Raw genomic sequence first — 24,992 nt, forward strand, 5'->3', positions numbered from 1 at the left:
CCTCATAGGGAAGGGACCCTCAAGTCCTCCTCTGCAGGGCTGCTCTCAAGCACATCATCCCCCATCGTGTACTGAAAACGGGGATTGCCCTGACCCAGGTGCAGGACCTTACACTTGGCCTTGTTGAACCTTATGAGGTTCTCAGAGGCCCACTGAGAAGACAGCCTGTCCAGGTCCCTCTGGATGACATCCCATCCTTCCAGTGCGGCAACTACACCACTCAGCTTGGTGTCATCTGCAAACTTGGGAGTCAGGACTCCCATCCTCACACGTGGCATTGGGTCCCATTCTAAATGCACGAGGGTACCTTGTTTGACTTCTGACTGCCGTTACAGGAGAATGTAGGTCTCGCACATTCAGTTGCGTACAGGAAGGTAGATGGTGTCATTTGACCACCACGTTGTCTTCCCAAAGCTATCCAGCTGATCGCTACAACATGGAATCTACAGGAGACTTGTGTTATTTCAGCATATTAAGTGGAAGAGAGGTGGAGTACCTAGCCAAAAGTCACACCAACTATGTGTGGGCAGCTGAAATGAGCCCTCTGTGCAATATCAGCATCTCTCATGCATACGTGCCAGATGCCATGGGCTGCTGGAGACTGAACCAGACACACACGTTTGGGTAGGTGAATCTCTTACTGGTGCTTACCTTATGGTGAGCTGAATCACTCTCTAAGCTGCATGTATTACATTGGTCAGACCTTGAACTTTCACGGACTTAATTCAGTCACCTAAACATAGATATCTTCTGAAGTGCCCTGGGCCCCCTAATACATTAATGTGGAATTGGCAGGTAAGACGCTAGACCAGTAACTTCTGAACTGGGAAGCAGAGGTCTGGTACAGTAAGCCATGGTGTCTACAATGACAAATGATGCCTATGTTTAAGCTACTGAATCAAATTCTCAGCTTGTATTTAGAAACCTGCAACTACATTCAGGTGCCTTAATCTAAAGGTAAGTCCATCAGTTAGTTCATCAGTTTTGTTAATTGTAGAAGGCTACAAGCCAGGTAATTTTTAAAGGATTCTGCCTCTTGCTCTCATAACTCTTGATGTTTCAGAGATCACTGACTCCAAGTACTGCAGCAACCAACCACTGCTCCCTCAAGGTGTTTCTGACACCCACCAACCCAGATACAGAGCCTGTTTTGGTAGCCCAGCTTGCTTAGCCTTGCCCATCTCACAGCTCAGCTGAGTAAGGCAATTCTCACAGAGGTTTTGCTCAGAAATGGTAAACATGTATGGCAGGCATAGAACAACACTGCACTATGAAAACATAGCAGTGATGTCAGCAATCTGAATCCACAGAATCCAAGTCCTCTTTACACACATTTAATGAGTCCTTCACAGCTTATATCAAGCAATTCTTTATTAGCCACCATCTTCTCTGCTTCTGTTATGCATTATCTAATTGACTATTTTTTTCTAGAAAGTAAACATCCAGGCAAGCTCCAGACATTACCAGCAAGGTACATTTACTTTAGGCTATATATCTTTATGCACCATATTTGGATGCTTTCTGATCTGTACATCATTCTGCCTAACATGACTTGTATACTGTGTAGGCTTCTTAGTGGCACACTACAGACATCCCATGTGTTAATCTAGTATCTGACCAGCTATCAGACAATCGAAAAATTCTCATTAGTTAGTTGCACAGCTACAAGCTTTAAATTCCATAACTGTAAGCTGTAATTCCATAACTGTAATTCCATAACTGTAATAGAAGTGCTTTAGTCTCTGTTGCTGGCCCACACACAAGACCTAGCAAGAACCTGCACATATTCCTCCAGTTTGAAGGGAAATGCTTTAGCTGTGCCTGAACTGAAGAGATAGGATGACTGTATATGAAAAGTCACCACATGTGTCTCTAGAGTGCTGTCAGCTCTAGACTGAGCCACAGGATTCAAGGTTTTTGATCATCCTGTGGAGACTAGATGAAATTGGTTTCAAAATGGTAAGTGTATAACAAGTAGAAATTAAAATAGCACTGAGAACAGTGAAATCATGTTTCTGCTCCTTTTTATACTGCATTAAAGACCACAAACTGGGATTTTCACAGGTACGCAGTTCTTAGGGTTGAGATCCAGCCTATTGAGAGTCCATCTAAATTGTTAAATCTATCTCATCTCTGTGAGTGATCCAGGACCTCTGTTTTCCAGAATTTTCTACCCTAAAGATGTCAAAACTCATTAGGGAACGCACCATTTGGTATTTGGTCTGTAACTTCCCTGGATGCCCACTTTCCTGGATGCCCTCTTGTTCACACAGGCTCAGCAGACACTGGGGAGACAGACCTGTTTCTTCAACAACTGCAACTAGGATTCGGTTCCTGCTTAAAGCAGTGTTGAAGCCTGTGGCTCATGAGCTACATGATTGGAGTGGGCTACAAGCACTCTTCTGTCCTCCCTGCAACACCTCTGATTCTTCTCCTTCAACTCTGGTCCCTTCTTGCCAGCTAAGTCCATGTACCCTGCCCAGGACAGGAAGAGTAAGGCTGTATCCATGTCCACTATCTCCCTTCTCAGGGCAGAGGCGACTTCTTTTCCCTTCTGTCTTTGCCCATCCTCTCTTCCACCAACTCAGAAGGCAATGGATAACAGGGAGGTATTTGTGTCCTCCAAGATGTAAGAGGCAGTATTTCAAAGATGTCATTTCCAATGAAATGGAAATGGCATTCTAAGATGGTGTTTCATCTTTCTTCCTGCTCTCATCAACTTCTGTGATTCGGGGTTTGAAATGGATTTACTGGTTCCCCTGAAGGAGGGCTTGCAAGACTTGGAAGGCTTTGCAGCCCCTGCCTGCTGGGTACGAGGAAGCACCCAGACACCGCCCTATCCCATCCTAGTTTACAACGGGATTGCCATCCCTATCCCATGCGAATAAGATATAAATTTCTAGGCTTGCTTTGGAGATACTCCCTGTCACCCTCCAAAGTAAGAAGGGTCAAAGGATTCAGAATTCCAGTTTTCCTACAAGAGGATGTTCAGGATTTGCACGCTTCTTGGGGACACAGTTACAAAAGGGTAAGGTGAACACAGCTGAAGTTTAGGTTTCTAATTTCCCACCTCACACTAGATCCTACCACAGAATAAAGAAGAATAATTCAGAGCCTGAGGGAATGGCAGGAAGATGTGCCAGGGGAGGTTTGGGTTGGATTTTAGGAAAACGTTCTTCATGCAGAGGGTGGTGGAGCGTTGGAACAGACTTCCAAGAGAAGTCTGGAGCGAAGCCTGACAATATTCAAGAAGCATTTGGACAATGCCCGCAGACACGTGGTGTGAATTCTGGGGTTGCAGGGACAGGACTTAGATTTGATGATTCTTGTGGGTCCCTTCCAACTCAGGACGTTCTATGATTCTGTGAAACAGGAGATGACTAGAGCCCCAAATTAAAAAAAAAAAAAAAAAAAAAGGCATTTCAGTTCTCTATCTCCCTTTCCAAGTACCAAACAAAAAAAAAAAAAAAAGGAAGACATGAGAATACTTTGGTACTTATGGCTAGAATAGAGGAGGATAGGAGGATTTGACATTTTCCCAAGCATTCTTCAGCACTACACTAATTCATTACACTAGCATTTTGGACCTGACAACATCGTGTTTCTAATTTCAGTAGTTGGTTGCTAGCTGTCTTTAAAGCTGTTCTGAATGTACAGTGAATGCATACAACCAGTGTAATCGAGAGAGAAAGAAGGAATAGGTACAGGAGGCTGCATTTGTTGAAGAAAATCAGACTCGCAACTTCTTGTCTGAGAAAATTCAGGAAGAGCTTATTTGTCTGTTAGGCTATGTTGTTCTGGCAGGGATGAAGAAGGTAAATCTAGAATGCTGTTCCACAGCTTTCCACTGGGAACAGCTATTCATCAGCAAGTGGAAGTAAAATTTGACAGCTTAGCAGTTTGCATTTAACAGACGGAATGAAAAAGTAGTATTGTTGAGCAATGATGGAAGCAATAGAGAAAATGCTCAAGTCTAATTCAGGTGGTAATTTTTTTAAGCAGTGTCCCCAACTGGTAGCAAGTATTTTTGTGTCTTGAGATGAAATGCTGAGCATGTCAGTCTATCACAAAAGGCTATTTTCAACTGACTGTATACTTGCATACATTTGGAAACACTCTTGTGAGCAGAGAAGGGGTGTTAAAGCAGATGACTGTTTTAGGCACTGAGTCTGCTTGTTCTGCCACACCGAAGAGCACAGATGCTACCAGTGTAAGGCTGCTAGCTCCTCTGTGGAAATTTTAAGATGATGAAGGAGTTTGCTGCTTTGAAGTCAATACATGATGTGACCTCAGGGAAAGCTGTTAAATTAATCTAAAGCAGTAATAGTGTTACTTTACCTAAAATTAGGTATCTCAGAAGATTCAGCCTCTTTGGGCTAGATAAGGCAGAACACTGTCGAATTTGATTGCATATACTGACAGCACAGCTAGCAAAGAAAATTTTAGCACAGCCTAATGAAAATTATACTAACACTTACAGTGTCCATTATACAAATTATCAGAAGCTGAATGTTCAGTAATCACCAATACAAAGAGGCTGAAAGGTAAATGCTGATCTGCCAACCTGGAGCAGAGTTGGAAATACGCTTGTTCAGCAACAGGACATGATGGATCCATGGTTTGAACTCAAGGAGCAGTGAGGGAGACCTGGTTGTCTGCAAGTGTTTGGCTGACCTTTCTGTACAGTTAATATTGCACAGAGTTGGTTAGACTGTCTGTTAGAAAAAACCCATATTGGCTCAGAGCAGTAGGTGATTTGTGTTGTCCTAAAACATGAAAACAAGCTTTCTGTGGAAGACAAAACAAGCAGCTGGAAACCAGAGCACACATTTTCTGACATTTATGCTGAAAAAAAGTCTTCATCTGATAGACATACAGGTGAAGTGACAGCTTTGTGCCAGTGACTTATGGCCACATTTCATCCCTCAAAAATGGGCTGCTTGCTTCAGGAGCAGTCACTGTAGGCTTCCTGTGTAGTTTTTTTGAGAAAGTAGTCACCTGTTGAAGTTGACCAAGGTCTTAGCTAGTGACTTACACTAACAGCATAACGGTCTTTCTTTCCATTGCCTGTTGGGAGGCTCTGGAAGAAACAAGTTCCAAATGAAAGAGGTTCAGTTAAATGCGTGCTTATAGGTGCTGCCTAGGCGTAAATAGAATTGATCTAGGTTTTAGTTAATAACTAGTAAATGAAAAGAAAATATATCAAAATATATTTTAAAATCTCTTGTGTCCCCAGATAGCCAATGACAATTTTTTTCCTTAAATGTCAGTAATGGACTTAGCATCACGAATACCTGGTTTTAGGCTAAGGTATTTCTGAGGCATGTCTCTACACCCCAAACCCTACTCCTACCCCTAGCACCAACCCCAACAATTTCAAAATACCTAAGCAATGAGCTCCAGTGAAGGCACTTTCACCAAAATCAGGTCAGTGCTGAACAAGAGCCTGGCTTTTCACTCCTTGCATAGGAATGACTGGAGCACTGCCACCGTGCACTTAACAACTCATCTCCTGCTTCTGCAAGTGACTGTTATACCAGGTGATGCTGACACTTAGGTCTGTTGCTGCAGCTCATGTTGTCATTTTTTAAGACTGTAATCAAATTTCAGCAGCTTGTCAGACTGCACAGCAAACTCCTGGCAGCCGAGGACCAGCTGCCTGAACCTGCCATTCCCATCTCCCACCCCATCAATTTCCTGTCTTAGAGAAGCGATGTTAGTGGTCCCCTGGGCTGTTCAGAGCTTCACCCTCTAATGTGGGAATAAATTAATCACAAATAATGGAAGACTAACTGCAATTCTGTACTCTGCATCTTTGGTCTTTTCTGTAAAAGCACCACAAAACAATACCTGAAATTCAACATAATCAGTGCAGAAAAGATGGAAGTGGGAAGTTCTAGAAACAGGCAAAGTAAATGCCCTGCCTGCACCTGTGAGGTGTGAGAGCCCATCCTGGGTGCTAGAGAAAACCTTCAGCAGCTTGCAGTTGGCACTTACATCCATCAACTCATTATTAGCGATTACCCGTAATTTTCTCCTGAGGTTGTTTATTTTCTAAATATAAAATGAAATTATCTAAATGCCTTCATTCTGTAGTTAAACAACTTTATCTCCTGGGAATATCTGCCTATCCTTAACAGCATGTCTAGTAGGTGTATTAGAGTCCACACAATTGAATACAAAGTTTTTACAATGTGTTGAGCCAGTTGTCACTTCACAGCTCTGGTCCAATTGTTTTGGTTGCAGTAGAGCTGAACAGCAGCCCGAGACTTGCCTTTGAAGAGAGCTTCATGCATCACACCCACATGATCGGTTAAAAAGTGTAACTCAATAATCAAACTCACCTCCATTTTTTTCCTCCCCATAAAGACCGGTGAGGCATTTAGATTGGAACTTGTTTCGCATGTGATAATCAACAAAATACACCAACCTCCTACTCCAGAGAAGTGTTAGTTCTGGGAGGTGACAGCCCATGAATTACTGGGGGGGTGACTGTATGATGCCCTTGGACAACGAGCTTTTCTTTAATTACTGTGCATGAGAGATTGCAGATGTAACATCTCTTGCCAAGATATCACAAAGGAAACACTGGCTGAAGGAAAAACAATTTTTATTCCCTCATCTTTGCCCCTGCTCCCTCCCCTCGGCCCCATGCAAGGGATCACAGAATCACAGAATCACAGAATCACAAGGTTGGAAAGGACCCATTGGATCATCGAGTCCAACCGTTCCTAACACTCCCTAAACCATGTCCTTAAGTACTTCATCCACCTGTTCCTTAAACACCTCCAGAGAAGGCGACTCGACCACCTCCCTGGGCAGCCTGTTCCAGTACCCAATGACTCTTACTGTGAAGAATTTTTTTCTGATATCCAACCTGAACGTCCCCTGACGGAGCTTCAGGCCATTCCCTCTAGTCCTGTCCCCTGTCACTTGGGAGAAGAGGCCAGCTCCCTCCTCTCCACAACCTCCTTTCAGGTAGTTGTAGAGAGTAATAAGGTCTCCCCTCAGCCTCAATAAGGTCTCCCCTCAGCCTCAAATGTGGGATGCTGCCCACTGCCCTCCGGTGGCCCAATGGCAGCCCTGTGGGGCTGCAGCAGGAAGGGGGCTATGCGCAGCTGCTCAGAGGGGATGGATCCAGCTGTTGAGTCTCTCCGTGGGCTCCTCAGAGAAGCCTTTTTGGTGAAAGGGTGGAGGGCAGAGCCAAGAGTGTCGCCTCCGAGTCAAGGGCACCAGTGCCGCAGCAAGGTGCGGGTGCCTGGTGGAGCAGGAGAAGGGATCATGGAATCATAGAATAGTTTGGGTTGGAAGAGATCTTAAAGATCATCCAGTTCCACTACCCTGCCATGGCAGGGACATGTCCCACTAGATCAGGCTGCCCAAGGCCCCATCCAACTCGGCCTTGAACACCCCTAGGGATGGAGGTTGGAAGTAGGAGATCTTTAAGGTCCCTTCCAACCCAAACCATTCTATGGTTTTATGATTCCCTGGGCAACCTGTGCCAGTGCCTCGCCACTCTCAAGGTGAAGAAATTCCTCCTTATGCCTAGCCTAAATCTGTCCCTCACCAGTTTATAAACATCGCCCCTCATCCTATCACTACAAGCCTTTGTAAACAGTCCCTCCCCACCTTTCTTGTAGTCCCTTCAGGTACTGGAAGGTGGCTATAAGGTCTCCTCTGAGCCTTCTCTTCTCCAGACTGAACAATCCCAACTCTCTCAGCCTGTCCTCATATGGGAGGTGCTCCAGCCCTCTGATCATCCTTGTAGCCCTCCTCTGCCCCCGTTCCAACAGCTCCATATCCTTCTTGCGCTGAGAATTCAAGAACTGGAATCAATATTCCAGATGAGGTCTCACAAGAGAGGAATAGAGGGGCAGAATCCCCTCCCTCGATGCGGGGCCCGAAGCGGTGAGAGATGACAACAGGGCAGACGGGGTCCCTGGATCCCGCCCCTGGAGGCAGCTCTCCCCGAGGGATCCGGGCGGCAAGGATGCACACGGCAGCTCCGAGGTAATCATTAATCACCGTGCCTACCGGGGAGGGAGGAGGGGGGCGAAGGGAGATAAAAGGGGGCTGGAGGAGGTCGCTCCGTCGCGGGGCTCTGGGAGCATGGACCGCGCCGCGCTGCTGCTGCCGCTGCTGCTGGGGCGGCCGCTCCTGGGCGCGCCGGGGCAGGGCGAGCGCACCTGGTCCCGCTTCGCGCGGCTGCCCTACCCGCAGGACCAGCTCTTCCTCCACGACACCTTCCCCGACGGCTTCCTCTGGGGCGCGGGCAGCGCCGCCTACCAGACGGAGGGCGGCTGGCGGCAGGGCGGCAAGGGCGCGTCGGTGTGGGACGCCTTTTCCCACCGCCCCGCCGGGGGCGATGCTGGGGGCCCGGCGGGCGGCGACGTGGCCAGCGACAGCTACAACAACCTCTACCGCGACGTCGAGGGGCTGCGGCTCCTCGGGGTCTCCCACTACCGCTTCTCGCTCTCCTGGGCTCGCCTGATGCCCAATGGCACGGTGCCCGTCAACCCTGCCGGGCTCGCCCACTACCATCGGCTGCTGGAGCACCTGCGGGAGCTGGACATCGAGCCCGTCGTCACCCTCTACCACTGGGACCTGCCGCAGGCTCTGCAGGATGCCTTCGGTGGATGGACCAGCCCTGTCCTGCCCCAGCTCTTCAGCGACTATGCCGAGCTCTGCTTCCGGCATTTTGGTGGTCGGGTGCGCTACTGGTTGACCATGGACAACCCCTACGTGGTGGCCTGGCATGGCTATGGCACGGGGCGGCTGCCGCCCGGCGTGCAAGGAGGCCCACGTCTTGGCTACCGGGCGGCTCACCACCTGCTCCAGGTAATGGCACACAGCGGGAAGGGGCCCCATGGCTTGTTGGCCACCAGGTTGTGCCAAGGGGAAGGGTGTGAGGGCTGATCTTCACCTGCCCTCTCATGCGGACACTTTCCCTGGCTGGCCGCGGGATGAGGCCTGAATGGCGCGTTGGCCAGCAGGTCATGCCAAGGGGAAGGGTGTGGAGGCTGCCCTCCACCGGCCCTCTTCTGCAGACACATTCCCTGGCTGGCCATGGAAGAGGGCCCCATGGCTCATTGGCCACCAGGTTGTGCCAAGGAGAAGGGTGTGAAGGTTGCCCTCCACCTGGCCTTTTGTGCAGACACATTCCCAGGCTGGCCACGGGAAGAGTTCCCATGGCTCTTTGGCCACCAGGTTGGGGGAAGGCTGCAGAGGCTTCCCTCCACCGGCCCTGTTGTGCACCCGTTCCCTGGCTGACCACTGGGGCAGAAACCAAATTGAAGTGTCCAGCTGAATGTGGGTGGGTGATTCCTGGGCAAAGCTCCTAGGTGGGAGGCAGGAACTTTGTATCTGAACTTGCTTCACCTTAGTGGAAACATGCTGAGTTAAAGCACTCTTTGTATTCTGTTGAAATGTCCGATCCTGCCCCTATTGTTTTCGGATGGGTGAGTGGATGTATTCAGCTGTGCCAGTCCAGTACTGGCTTACTGACATTACTGTGGAAATGCCTAATGCAACTATAAAGAGAATTCATGCATTTAATAACAAAATCTTGCGGTGTTAATAGGGATGGTAGAGGTGGCTGAAATGTCAGACTGTGGGATTTTCTTGACACAGGATGGGGTTTTTTTTGGCAGTGTGAACACTTTTTGGGAAAAAAGACCTTCTGCTCTCGAGCTAGTCTAGTAAGTGGTGTAAGTACTTGGCTAGGTATATATATGGTATGATTACAGTGTTTGCTGGAAGCAAACGTGAATTCTCAGGGAAAATTAAGCAGAAGTGTGTACAAATCCCTTCAGTGGCAGAGGAATTGATCCAGCCTAGCTAACTGTAATGGAGTGGCTGTTATGGTGTGCTCTATTGTACTTAAATACATGTTCACAAACTCTGCTGATGCACGTCTGCTCAGTGTACGCTTATCGGCAGAAGCCACTTTCTAATGAGTATCACATATGGGCTGTGAACACCAAGCAAAACAATGCATGTTTTTTGCCACTTTCCTGTATTACCTTTGCATTGTTTGGTGCTACGAATAAGTCAAGAGAAAATATAAATGAGGAAGATGTAGGTAAAAACTCAGATTAAATTCATGGTCCTGAAACCTTTGAACTTTTGGTTTACCACCTTGGGGTGTACTTGACCACCTTTCACTCTGTGATTATACATTTCACTGAACTGAGTATGCTTATGGATAAAGTTATTCCTACATTTCAGCACTTGCAGGATTAGCCCCAGATTTTACAGCAAAGCTTCATCACCTATCAATGGCAGTTAAGCTTTTCATACAGTCACTGAATAGTTGGCAATGAGTTATGAGTTTGCATAGTTATTCTGAAGGCAGTGGAGGTGCACACAAGGGTATGGAACTGCTGCCAGCTCAGTGCCCAGCACACAGGACTTAGGCAGCAAAAGCTCTACTTCTCTGTCTTCCTACAGGTACCATGCAAAATAATTCATTAAAGCTGCAAATTTGAGCAGTCAGGTTGTCAGACCTTGGAATCCTTCAACTCCAAGAGTCCTGGGCTCACCGAGGTGGAGTTTTAATGTTGTCTGTCACTTTATATTTTTTTTAAGGCCTCTCATTTGCTGTGCAAAATGAGCAGTTAATGAGTCAGTTCATATTCTGCGCAGTTCTCCTCTCTGCGCTTTGTTCAATTTGTCGCCCTTTGTTGAATTTGTCGCTTCAGACCTGCATTAATATAGGGTTCTGAGAACAGACAAATAAAGATGAACATCTCTCTTGTCCTTGGCTTTTACGTAGTATTGCCTGTGTTGAGTATTTACATCCCACATCACCATAGTATTTGAGTCCCTCATAATCTCAAGTATATCCTTGTTTTCATAAAAGCCTGATGGAGAAGGAAAGTGCTTTTTATTTAAAAGATGAGAAACTGAGGCACAGACTTGCCCTTGCCATATAAAAAGTGTAATTAAACCAGGAAAATCTAACAAGACTTGATTTACTGACAGAACCTCAGGATTAGTTTTGTCCAGTGACTGTCCTTTAGTGTTTTCGCAATTAGCGGACATTTATTTTTATACCACAATGTTAGGCAGCAAGGTATTTTTTCCACATTTCATGAGGGAGGAACTGAACCACAGATGTAATTAAGACACAAAGTGTCCACTCATGGCTAGTGTCCTTTTCCTGGCATGTGTTATTTTTAGAGTACTGTTGAGTTATATTGCACTTTCAGCTCTTCTACAAGTCAGATCCCAAAATCTCAAATCACCCACAGATAAAGTAAGGGGCAGGTAGTTTATGCAGAAAAGCTCAGATCCCTGACTCCTCCAGGTAGGAGTGTTTATTAGAGGTAGAGAGAGCTCTTCAGGACAGCAAAGTGAATAGCTTTAACACTGAGATCTTTTTCTTCTTACATCTCCATAGCTTATTGATACTGGACCTTTCAACTTGTGCAAGCAATGAAGTAGGAAGCTACAGAATATGGCTTCTTGGACTACACAGCCTGATATCCATAGAGAAAGTATATGTAATTGTATAATGAAAGATTAAGTTATACCATATATGGTAAGGAGCGAATTACATTTCCATGTGCAAATTAAATTCTCATCTTACATAATTATTGAGTGGTTAACTTTACAAGTTGAATAATGTTCTTTACTATGTATTTCTGGGTTGAATGTAATTTTGTAGGTGAGTTTTATCAGTTGTTCTCAGGATTTGGATCAGAAGACTCTATAGTAGTACTGCTTCATCATGCAGCCTGGAGGATATGTGCAGCACCAGACCGTGCTGCCAGGAGATAAAGGCCTCACAGCCCCACCAGTAAAGACATGGTTGTATCATCCCACGTAAAAATCTCTTTCAGCTGCCTAACATTTTGCTATTTATGTCTTACGTTAGCCAAAAGATCTGGTCCTAGGTTTCTTCCTAATCCTCTTTCCTTCTCTGTGGCATTCTTGGGTATTTTTTTTTTCCAAGGAAACTGAGCTTGCAGAACTTGCATGTTTTTTAAAAGATGGAAGGTGTTGTCATAAATGTTTGATTCTTAGCAAATGAGCAGACTAACTCTTAATGTGTACATTTTCTGACTTATTTACAAAATCTAGTCTTAAGCATCTTCTTTCTGTATTTATTCAAACCAAAGACCCGCATAAGTGGCAAGCGTAACAGCTAGTGAAAGCCGCTGTCTACTACTTCATTTTATTGGATGCTAAATACATTAAAAGATAAAATAATTTCCTTTAAGTTTTTTAAAATTCAGCAGATATGAATGTGGATTTTGGGCTCTGTCTTTCTGAATAAGTTATTTATTTGCTGAATAAACAATCAAGTAAAAGTTTGATTCAATTCAAGTTGTTCAGTTCAGGGCTGTTGAAAACAGAGCAATGAAGTTTGATTTGAACAATGATGTTTAAATTTAACTTGACTGGATTGCATCCTATTGTACTGATTTTTCAATTACCTTTCATTTTTCTGAGCTTCCACAATTGAGTCATAACATACAGTCAGCGGACAGAGTAAGAGGCACTTTTATAAAGAACAAATAAACATAATGTATATAAAAATTTGCAATAAGGAACATTTTTTGGGATGCATACTTGGTTTGTTATTGAGGGATATGAATCGGTATTTGGTGAACACTTCACCCTCTTCAGTATTTGCTCTGTCACTTGTTGCTTTTGACATGTCTAAGCCCATCAAACCTGGTAAGAAATGGAGGAAGGTATACATGCTCATTCATAAAAGAAATTGAATAGATCAAGTACAGTTTGTAAAACTTGGCATTTTCTCTTGAGTCAACAGCCAGAAAATATAATGCCAGCAATCTGTCATGTATATGATGCATCTCTTTCTCCAGATAGGAGTTGAAAGGGGTCTTTGTATTATGTTCTGGTTTTTGCAAATGCATTTTTTCATTACTGGTTCACAGTATATTGTCTGAGTTGAACACACTTGGATTTACTCAATACTAACAGCATTTGCAGAAACAAGAACATGTTGTTTCCCCAAAGAAGTGAGTGGAATTGCTGCCTAGAAACCAGTCACATAGCAACAGACTAATTTCTATTCCAAAACTCTTTCCAAAACAAAAGGTAAGTACTCTTTTGTTGACCTTCAGTGCTAAACCTAATAAAGTATCAGTAATTGCAGCATAGGAGAATGGTCTTTCTCAGTGCATGTTGTTTCTTTCAAAATTCAGCCTTCAAAGTTTTACTCACTGCAAATGGAGTGATTTTAGATTTTCTTCAAAGTAACATGGGTATTCGCAGCTATAAAGACATACAGAGTTCTTAGAAAAAAAAAGAAATAATTCTAAGTAACAGTATTTTATGGTTTTCCCTATTCTTACTTTTTAAGACTTAATTCAAAGAAGAACAAAGAAGAAATTGGTTCTGTTTCTGCTTTTTTACTATCAGTAGGATAGTATATATTTACAAAGAGTTTATTGCAACAGTTATTCTAAACACTAATCATTGGAATCGGGTATCTTTCAAATGTCAGTGATGACAAGTGTGGTGAAATTATATATAGAGCAAATTCAGATCTGATGTTGCAGTTTTCTGTGCCAGTAATTATGACTGTTTATACTATTTTCACATATTGTATTAACAGATATAACATACCTTTTCGCAAATTGTATTAACAGATAAAGCATACCTTTTCTGAGCTTTAATTATCAAAATAAAGAAAAATAGCCATTTAAAAATGTGATAAACAGAGGAGTTTGTGTTTTCAAGGATGATCATTGTTTTAGCACTGGTTCGAAAGGCAGAATATATAACTCTCCCCTTGTCATTTCTACCTGATTGCGTACACATTTGCAAAAAGAATATTGTTTTCAAATATTCCACTATAGGTAAAAAGCAGTATGTTATCTTTACAGATAGAATATAGAAATACTAGGACTACGTGCAGAATAAGATGTTATCATGGTAAAGTAAGAGTGTGCTTTCCTCAAGTGTTGGGGTTCTATAACTTGAAAAGCTTTTTAGAGATTATAGGAGATCTTACTGAAACTCGACAGGCAGGACCTAGAAAGGCTACACGAGTGACTGAAGTGGGATGCAAACAGGACTTTTGTGTTCTTGATGTGGAAAAGCACCAGACCATAGATGTTAAGTCCCCTCTCAACTCTTGCTGTTTGATATGAGGATGAGGATTTGTTGGGGATTGCTATTCATTATGAGAAATTTAGTGCTTATTAATTGTGTTTTTTATAGTTGTGAATCTCTATTTTATTCTACAGGCAGCCCCAATCAGTATTTTCATATCTCATTTTGAGTGCCACGTGCTTGATTTTTAATTGTTGCAGTAGCTGTTGCTGGAGGTACCTAGGTAATATTTCTGGTTCCTATCCAAGGTGATCTAGTGTGCTTCCTTTTTAAACAGCATGCTTTCCATTTAAGATGAAAGTTTTTGTTTAACATATTGGGCAGGGTTCTGCTCAGTGCCAGAAAGATAATGACTACTGATTAGCAGCAGTTTGATACAGATAAGGGCATTTAGACAGACAACATAAAATTCACACCTTGTGGAAGTCTCACTGGGTCTCAAGTGTAAAGTTGTCTGCTCCTTGATAGTCTTTCATTAAACATGAGTAAAACCTCACAAGGTATAAGATATTCTTGGTTCTTCTTCAGCCTATTTCCTCAAGCAGAAGAGAGCTTGCATTTGTAATAGTTTTGTGGGATCCAACGTGAAGTGTGCGGAAGTACTTATGTTACCATGCATTCCTTCATATGATGAATTTTTCCAGTTTCCATTTCATCCTATTTCCATGGAAGATTTCTGGTGCATAAGGTAGTTCATGGACATAATTCCTACCCATACTAAGGATATTATTTGGACTTGGAAAATAAAGCCTTTCTTCAGTTTTTGCGGAGTGAAGTGTATATCTTGATTTAATTCACCATTTTTTATTCCCTACCTTTCCCTTTTGACTGAAAGCAAGGAGCTTCTAAAGCCTTCCCCATGTTAGGTCAAGTAGAATCCTCTATTCAGCAGCTGTCAGCAGGTGAAAGTGCAGAAACAGTCTCTTTTGTTTAAAGTGTCGTCTTCTGTTAGGAAGAAATACTCTGTGATGTAAGAGAAAGTTGCATCACTCATCACATGCCCACCTTCTAGACAATTCTGATCTCTCTTGCTTTGGTAGAAATGAAAACAGAATGGACTCCATCAGTTTCTTGAGCAATGTCTTACGTTTATTAACTCTTTCTTTGAAAAACAGCATCTCCTTCTCAGTCTACTCTAGGAAACGAATTTTTTCCTCATCTTTAAGTGTTTCCTCAACTAGACATAAGCAGTGAATATGTCTATACATCTGGCAATACCATTGGTGAGCAGTGACCATAAGGACAGTGAATAGAGAGCGGTGCAGGGTGTGGACATTTGGAGATGTTTCATGATAAATATTTTTCATTACTATGATGCATATCCTTCTTAAATTGGGAGGAGCAGGAAAGAATGAACAGACACGTGCATGTAGATACTCTGTGGTTTGCTTAGCTCCATTTTGTGAAGTCTTGTGGTTTGCAGTTAGGAATTGGCAGTGTGTGAGGGCTGTTTGCTAGTCCTTGCACCTAAGTATGCAATTTCTGTGTTTGGTTGCTGCTGAACTTAATCTGAAGGTGCAAGGCTGATCTTGGCAAAGTTTTAAAGAAGCCAAGCAATCAAATGGTCCTGCTTATAGAATCTTTTAAGTTAAAGAAATGTATGTAACATTTAGATTTACTTCTTTTTTTTCTTGATTTTTTTTTTAAAAAAAAATATATAAAAAAGAACAAATGATGAAGAAGTGCTTCCGAAGAAGTAGGGGAGGTGACCTCCATATACAATGATGATGGGCTGTAGAAATTATAGGGTATGTGTTATTTAAGTGCTAAATTAAAACTACTCATGCTTGAATATTTGCCGGCCAAAGATTGTAGAAAAATGTCTCAGGTAAAACTGTGAGTGCTGATTTTAGATTAAATCAGAGAACATGATGAAACAGTAAAATAAGGTTGTAGAAAATGTATCAGAATATTTAGGAAATTACTGAAATGAAGTCTGGACAGATTTCTGAGGGAGAAGACCCATGAATATGACCATGAATAAAACATGAAAGAAAAGACTGCCTTCTGGAATGAATGAGTTGCAACACTTGAGTGAAAATGTGCCAGAAGAAAGAGGAAATGGGTTGTCAAGAAAGAAGAGTAATTAGTTAAGCACAAGAGGAGAAAAGTATTGGCCATAGCAAGGGATTGGAGTCTTCAGTAAAACTGAATGAGTAGGAGACAATACCAAGGAAGGGGAACAACTAAATTCGTACCAATGCTCTCTGTAAATGCTCCTGGGTGTAAGTATCAATTACAGGAAGAAACTTTAAAGGACAATAGGCATGCACACACAAAAGGATAAAGGTTCAATATCAAAACAATTAGATTGGCTATTAGCTGTCATCAATGAAGGACTGGAGGAGTGAGTTTCTCATGTGACCTTTCATTGTTAATGGTAGGAAAAAAAATCTTACTTTAAGACAGCTAGAACAGTTTGAGAAAAGAGGCTCCTGATGCATTTGATGGCAGTAGTGATGACAGTAGTTGTAAACCTGTATTCTTCCTCTTTGCTTGCACATTCATAGCAGAATGATGCATGGCATGTTTCAACAATGAGAATGTAGTTCAATGAAAAAAAAAGAAATACAATCTATATTACCAGTAAACAGTTTGTTGAAGGTATTAGTGATACGAGCTCCTGGCTTGTTGTGACAGCTTCAACACTACACTGGGTGCACAAAATACTTGTGAGAACCCTGGCATGGTAAGTTTGTGGTATGTCTCCCTGGAGATTTGGCAGGAAGGATCCTTCTAGATGCACACTGAAATAAGACAAAGTAATTTAGGAATCTCTGGATTTGGCCACATTGAAGCACATCTGTGTTGCTTCATTTTTACGTGTGTTTAGTCTGAGAAGAGAACATTCTGTGTTATGGAGAAATGCAGAAGTTTAAAGTTTAGCTTTGTTTTGATTCTGACACCATCCTCCTCCTTCTAAATTCTCCCAGCTGCTGAAATTTTTACAGATGTGTTTTACAGCAGCTGGCATAGGAACCATGGGTCTGGGACCAGGGGTGGTTCAAGTGCCACTGGGCAGCCAGGACTCTGACTGCCTGATGGGCAACACAGGGGCTTTTGCATGTCTCAGGATCTGGCCAGCCTTGGAGGTTGAAAGGCTGTGTAGTCCTGTGAGACACTCCATGCTGTGATGTTCAGCAGGAGGGTGAGCAGACAGGGAGCAGTGCATGTTTCCGGTGGACTGTCACTTCAGTCTGCACATAATAGTTTTGACACTTTCATTTCAAGTCTCATTATAACAACTGAGCTTCAACCTCTGTTTTATTCAGCTTAGCACACCTCTAAAGACAACTGAAAGGTTTAAAATTGGCCAGGAGAGACTATACTACAGAATGCCTTGTTATTTTGTGAGTCCAAAAGTCCATGCAGGAATCCATTTGTAGGTTAATCAGTTTAAAGCATTTACTAAAGGCTAGAAAATGTTTCCACCACTGGGATTGTGTTTCAAAAGCTATCTGCTTTACAGTTAGGAAGATGGTAGTATCTGTTTGTTTTGATTTTGCTTCTAGAAATGACATCAAATGGGACATGGGGAGATGGAATTGTAGCTGTTGGTCACACATTCTGTTAAGAGTTCGCTGTGATTTTCCAATGCCTTTTCTCAGTCAGCTTTTTTTTCTTGTTCTTTTGAATATGTAGTAGCTTCTCTGGATCAGTTGTTTTTCAAAGCTGAGGGCAAAGTTTACCCAATTTGTTTATTTAACTTTCAGAATTTTAAGGAATAATCTCATTTTTGCTGCAGGCACGAAATTGTTGAACATAGTTACTGATTAATTATTCTAATTATGGTTCCTTAACTTAAATATATACCTATATAAGGAAATGGCAGAATTGTGCAGCATTTGTTTTCTCTTGGGAAAGAAGGTTGGGACTGTTCTGCATTGTCAGCTGAGTGGTTATTTTTTGTTTTGTACTTTGTAAGTAATAACATTTTGCTTCAAAATCAATTCTGTAATGCTGACCTCAGGTTTGAAATGAAAGTTCAACTTGCTCCTGACAATACAGTGATGATATGCTTTTTGTAGCACACTTGTTTAATTCTTCATTTCTTTATTCGTCATAATACAATGTTAACTTGGGTACAAGTAGCATTTGCGGAGAGAAGGGCCACCAAAACAGAGTGGATATCACCAGTTATGGATTCCATCAGGAAGCAAAATCCAGGCCAGAGTCATAACAAAACATGAGAAGACAGGAAGGAGGAGTATGAGGAAAACAGGTGATGCATGAGGAGCTGGTGAGATGTGGGGGTGATTGACCATGAGTGGGAATGCAAGAGGTGAGTTTATGAGACAATACTACATTTTCATGTGTGCATTTAGCACTGAAATTTGATGTGAAATGAGATGGCCTGGAGTCCCCCAAAGATGAGTCACTCTCTGGTTCATTTTTATTTATAAATGTCGTATAAATTCTTTTGAGGAAGCTGACTGGTTGATTTAATGAAATCACAAACTGCGCTTCACAGTGATGGAGCCTAATTCTAAGAATACATCTTTGTGACGTCCATTTGTTGTCTCCACATTGCCACCAGCACTGTAAGTGGGATGCACAGTGAGCAGCCTGCAAATTAAAGAAGAATGCTACTTTAAGGTGGGGTTTCTCAAAGGAGCTTCGGGAAAATATGTGAAAATTGAATTTTCCTTAAGCATTTTTGAGAATCCTATCACTTTCAAGCAGTTAAGTAAATTAGCAAATTGAACAGATGTATTCCTTTTAACTTGAAGAAAATACACATTCCTATATTCAAATAGCACCTCTGTCACTTGAAGTCTAAGACCTTGGAAATGCACTGGAGAAGCTCTTGAACTCAGCTTATCATCCTGCTTCCCTCCCCAGCCATGAGCATACCTCGTGTTTTGAATGAGAAGGGAATATTGGGGTATAGCAAGCCAGGGAAGGAATGGAGCTGTGGGAATATGATTCAACTGCAGATTTTCAGCCCAATAATACGCTTGGTAGTCTTGCAAAAGCTGTCTTTTTCTTCTTCATAGTCAGCTGTGATTACTACCCCACTGTCATATCAGCTAGATATTTCTCAGATTCATAATACCTTCTGTTTTCACAAAGTAACATATTGTAATTAGAGCAAGTCAGAAGGATCTAAAACTTGTGAAACTGGAATTTGCTGATTCATTGAAATTAAAATATTTGAGAGAGGGATGTCAGTTTCCCATAAAAAGCTGAGAACTGGGTGAAATAAAAATGAGTTATTTTATTTTTACTTTGCTGTGGAAATTCTTTGTTTTCCATTTAGATGTGATAGTGAAAAAAAAAATTTTGATATAGTGAACCAGTCATTCATTTCACATCCTGCCTTCTGTATTCTTTTATTGGATGAGTGCCCTCTGCTTCAAATTGGGTCAGTTTACCCTTGTGAAATTGCTGTATAACCTACTGCAATATGACTGACTTCTTGAAGCTGCAGATTGATGCCTTTAATGCTTTGATGAAAGAAAGAAAGTGGTGAGAGCTGCCAGGACAGAATTCTTGCACTGTAGCAGTTACTCTGTTTCTCATATTTGTAGCCGAGATGCTCCTGCCACTTCTGTGTGAAACTAATTAGTCAGACATTTATCGCACTACTCTTCTATATCTGGCAAAAAGAAAAGTGGTACTTGAAAGAGGTAGTTGCTTAAATGGGAGAAAATTCTAATAAAAGCATCATCAAATTGGCACAGTCATTCTGAGCCTGGATGTAGCACAGGGCAGCTCAGAAACAGCCTTTTTCTGTAGCACAGCTTCAGGTAATGAAATAGAGACCACTTTGGAATTGGCTGTTGGTGAAATGGTTACAGAAACAGCATTGTAGCACTAAGCCATGAAAGGTGAGACCCCTAAACTGCATAAGTCTGATCCCGCTTTACCCAAGCTGGACTATCCTGAGGAGGAATGTTTCCTGTGTAATTGGTAATTTGGAATAAGTTTGCAGAAACCAGAAGGGGTGAGCGTAGGTGCTGATGAGGTATTGATGCTGGCCTGTGGGATCTCATTTTGTAGGCTCTAGACTGGTGGTCAGGAATGGTCAAGGAACAGTGATGTGTCTTGTGGGGGCTCTTTTTTCACCTCTCTGTGGCATGGAATGTACCCAGGTTCTCAGGATCATTAGAGTATTTTACCTAAATAATTTGCCTTCTGTGGCAAGGGCTTAGCACTATGATGTTATCTTTGTTCTTTCCTGTTTTGTTCCTGTGGCCTATTATGATGTTTGGAGCATTTGGGTGTTTTTCCTTGTGTTGAAGGTCTTGGGATATAATTTGTGGCTCACAAAGGCATGGGCATGGGAAAGAGGTGACGTATAGTGAATATTGTTTTGTAGCATTTGGGGCTAAAAGCTTGTTGCATTCTTGAAAGAAACTAAACTTGATGATGTCCTTTCCTTTTTTTTTTTTTTCTTTTGCTAAAGGACTGTTCATTTATGAGAGCGCTTCTGAGGAATATTTTTTAGGAATGAGGTGAGTACGGACAAGTGAACTACGAAGAGAGAGAGGAACTGGGAAGTTTTAAACATACGTTGGAGCAGCAGATTCCCAGTGTGGGAAGGGGAAACTTATGAGGCAATGGCATTTCACAGACCCAAGACCATGCAGAAATGCCTAACTAAGCTATCTAAATATCCAAGGGAAAAAGTTATAGTTGGAGGTATACAGAGACAAGGGAGTCAATTACTATGTCAAATCCATGGAGTAATTTAGCAAACTGAATAGTTGACAATAGAGAACAAGGCTTCCTGTGACACAAACATTGACATTGGACATAATAGAAACATTAGCAAGGACAACTGTCCAAAAAATTGCCAGACAGACTCAGCTTTTTTGTTACATCCCTGGTTGTGTAATAGAGCAATTCCTAATTTTTGAGCAGCTGGTTTAAGGAGCTGAAGATTTTTCTCTGAAGCGCCTTATTCTGGAACTGCTTCAATGATAATGAAATGGGTTGGACAGCCTGGCCATTGCAGCAATTCTTATGTTCTACTATTAATATTTTACAAGTGTAAGAAAATATTACTTTCTTAGTTCCCACATTATGTTTCTGGTAAGATAATTCATCGACCCCACCACTCAATAGTTCACGATTGTTTTGTGCGGTAACTCTGCATAGGTTTGGGAAGCACCAGCCTAAAGCCTCGGTTTCATGTCTCAAAATCTTTAAAAGCTAGAGTATGTCCAGAAGACGGATAGGCAATGGGTGTCATTCTGGAGTGTGTCCAGTGAAATCCCTGCAGTTCTGCACTGCTAGAATGACACTGAATATGTAAATGCTGAAAACCAATGTACATTATTGGAACTGTAGCATGAAGTGGTAGTTTGGATACAGATAACTACCTTTTCTAGCTAAAAAAATTGTCTTTGTTTTGCTGACAAAATTTTGAAAAGGTTGGTTTAACTGAAGAGCAGTCTGCAAGATATACAAGTAATTATTTTATCAGCTTGTCTCCTCCAGATTGAGGCCAAAGAAGAGCATGCAAGGGAAACCAGTGTGCATAATCAAGTGTGGACACAACTGATACAGAAATGGTCTGTTTCAGTGTCATTCAGCCACCTGCTCTCAAGCTCCATAGTCGAATGGTTGGATGGAGATTAGAGTTTGTCAAGTCCTCACATTCACCTTTGTGTATAGCACGAAAATAATTTGTTGGCATTGGCAGTGGGTGCAACTGGACAGTGTCAAACTTGCAAAGATTATCAATAGCAAGTTATATTTATTGAACAGCTGAAAAAACAATCCTAAACTACCCAAGGTTCATGTCCAACCAAAGTTACAACTGTCAGCCACAGGATGTTTTGCTGGTTTGAGTGAGGCTGTAGCATAGAGAATTGCTCCTGCCTGCAGTTTAGCAACATCATTGTGCTGTCTTCCAGGCAGTGTTTGCATCAGCTCTGAGACACAAGTTTGGCATCTGCTTGACCTTTCAATAGCTGACTTTTCAATAACCATTATAAAATGTGGTCTAGTGAAAGATATTTCTCTTAAAGTGGCTTGGCATCGTTCCCAGTGATCTCAGAGGGAAGAGAAGCTAGAACTCATTCTCCAGCTCTGAGTCAGCTGTCCACTGGGCTGATCAGGGGTGTAGCTGTGTGTACTTTGGCTCTGCACCACAACTAGCAAGTGAAGACATGGACTGGGGGTGTCCTTGGCTGCCTGCAAGCCTTTGGCATAAAGCTATATGACTTGGAGTGGGTGGACCAGGAGCTGAAGAGTCATACAACAGTGCTGTATCAGGGCTGGATGAAGATGAACGAATACAGTGTATGTGCTCTGCTAGGTAGATGCTTAATTGCAGTAGAGTCATCTCACTTGCAGGTTGTGGAAGTAAACAGGGGAGAACAATGATGCTTGAGCTGTTTAGACGTTTTCAGCATAGACATCTGCATTTAAGCTCACCATCCTAAGGTCTTTTTACAGGTAATGTAGAGAAGTAAGCAAGGTGTCTCTCATCCCAAGACTGAAAAAAAAATTTTTTGTCCCATTTCTGTCTGTGGGGTATAGACAAAACCTGTGGTGATAAACTCAAGCACAGACTTTTTGTGGACAGACTAATACACTTAGTCAAATGAGGATGGGGGTACATGAGGCAGATGACAGAGGAAGGGAGTATTGAAGGGCTAGTTAAAAAACAGACTTGAATTACTTTCTGTTTGTGTTACTTCCCAGATAGCGGACTGTGACATATGATATGGATCATATGCAAATTTTGCCTAAGTCTCATCTGTTTCAGGCATGTGATATCCAGGGTAAAATCCGGTATCTCATGCTCTCCCCTGTTTTTCCTGAGCACTGAGCTGAGTCAAGGAAGCTTCTGATGCATATCAGTGCAGTTCTCCCCTTCAAGGGTGGTCACCAGCACCTGCTTGATACTGTAAAGCTGGAGCAAGCAGATAGCTGTGGTGTCCTATGTGAGATCTAATGGGCATTAACTAGCCTCATCCTGTGTCTCTTTGCTCCCTTTTGCCAGTCAGATGCCAGTGACCCACCATGGCTATTGAAGTGTGAATTGTGACTATTGAAGTGTGAGTCATGTCTTTTCAAAAAATGTAAGGAGAGCAGTCCTTGGAAAATGTAAAAACATTTAAAAAAAATTAAGACTTTATTTTTTTTTTCCCTCTATTTGGAAGTGATATGCAAATAGAAACCATATAGTAGTTGTCACAATCGCACTCTGTCTGGAAACAAAAACTCTGTCTTTCCCTTAAGGCCCCATTATTTCCTCCAAGGAATTTATTGAATCTCATTTCAATTTAGGTAGCACAATAGGTATTTACTGACTTCAATAAGCAGAAAACTTAAAATGTGTATTAAGTCTTAAAAATAAAAAAAATATTTTAAAACAAATCACAAGATATCCTTCAGTCCCCTACGGAAAAGTAGAATAAGGAAAGACACACAGCCATCAGATAGAGGGGAAGAAGATGAGATTAAAAAAAATGTACTTCCAAACCCAATTGATGCTTTTTGTCTGATCTATCAAGAAGGATGATCATGTTGAGCACTGGGGTTCATAGACAGGAAAGGTTAATGGGGGTGAGGATTAGATGGATGTAAATAACTACAGGTGCAATGGGCAAAAATTCTATGAACTCAGAGCATCAAAGTTGAGCCAGACCCATCAGATAGCTTTCTGTGATAATTAATTATGTAGAAAAAGAAAAGGTGATAAACCTAATCAATCTGTATTTTCAGTTGGACACTTGTAATGGTGGCACATGGAGAATTACTGTTTCAGTTCAGGAGAAAGGGAATTTTTAGCAGTAGCTAGGAAGCTGCTAAAGCAAATGCCATAAATAAGCTGCATTGAAAGCAGAAGCATCAGGCTCAAGGGCAGTTCCTAGCTGAACTTTTTAATGTATTCTAGCTCCCATGCTTTGGTACAGAGTAGGATTGCACTAATTAGAACATGAGCTAAACTTTAGGACCTGGTATCAGTGCAAAGGATAATCAGGATAATAAACAAATTAGCAGAAAGACTCAATTTTTTTTTCTGTAAGATGAGAACTTGCTGATCACAGCACGAGCATCAGATGCCAATATAATTCTGCTGTGAAAAAGACATATTTATTTCTCATCTTTATCAGATGATGTTTCCAGCAGAGATGAGGAATTACCTCACTAGAACGTGGCTTATTTACCTGAGGGAGATGATATTCTTGCTGTCTATAAGTAGATCAGTGGTAGAAAAAGTGAAGGAAAATAACTGCCTAAGCCAACCCAAGGCAAATTTTAATGCAAAACCCAAAGTGCTTAGGCTGAACATGAATAAATTTAACCTGAATATCAGTAAAAAAAACCCAGAAACCATTCATGAATTGTGTTTCTGTAGTAGTCTTCCAGGGAGAAGAGTATGAATGGAATCCCTAGCCAATGTTAAAGTGAATCTGGATCAGGTCATAGGTATGATTATACCTTATATATGCCCATAGCTGTAGGGAGTTGAACCCAATACACTTGAGGCTCTTCCTAATTTTTTAATCCATTTTTCCTAATCCCTGACAGATAGTAGGCACAGGATCATAAAGATGGTAATGGCTTTTCAATAAAGTATTTTTTGTATTTCTGTGAAAATTCTCTGAAGTCTTACTCAGTAATATGACTCATCACTGTCTTCTGGAATATTGTGTTATTTTAAAAAGCATTTCCAGTGCTTTGCGCAGAATATTTTACACTTCTATGTGAAATCCTTTTTTGGGATCCACAGTGACAACATAGATGTTGGTCAGTCATTATCATGCAGGAACTGTGGGAGATTCACGATTAGCAGGACTAACTCCTGTTCTACAGTAAATCAGGCTTGTGGAAGGACTCTGCTTTCATTCCCATTTTTTTTCCTGCAGCAGAGTTATCTCTGAAAGAAGGGATTATGGAGGCAGCACTCTCAGAGTAGCAATAAACTTCTCTTACTT

The 24,992-nt window shown here is 42.0% G+C and overlaps 1 protein-coding gene across 1 annotated transcript in view; it reads left to right on the forward strand.

The window, feature by feature from the left end:
• The first annotated feature begins 8,087 nt into the window (after positions 1-8,087).
• KL (klotho) overlaps positions 8,088-24,992 on the forward strand; it is a 52,466-nt gene continuing 35,561 nt past the window's right edge. Inside the window, exon 1 of the mRNA XM_009566543.2 lies at positions 8,088-8,838. Coding sequence (XP_009564838.2) covers positions 8,110-8,838 — 729 coding nt within the window. The 5' untranslated portion in view covers positions 8,088-8,109. The remainder of the gene's footprint in view (positions 8,839-24,992) is intronic.

This window comes from Cuculus canorus, chromosome 1, assembly GCF_017976375.1.
Source record: "Cuculus canorus isolate bCucCan1 chromosome 1, bCucCan1.pri, whole genome shotgun sequence".
Classification (NCBI taxonomy): domain Eukaryota; kingdom Metazoa; phylum Chordata; class Aves; order Cuculiformes; family Cuculidae; genus Cuculus; species Cuculus canorus.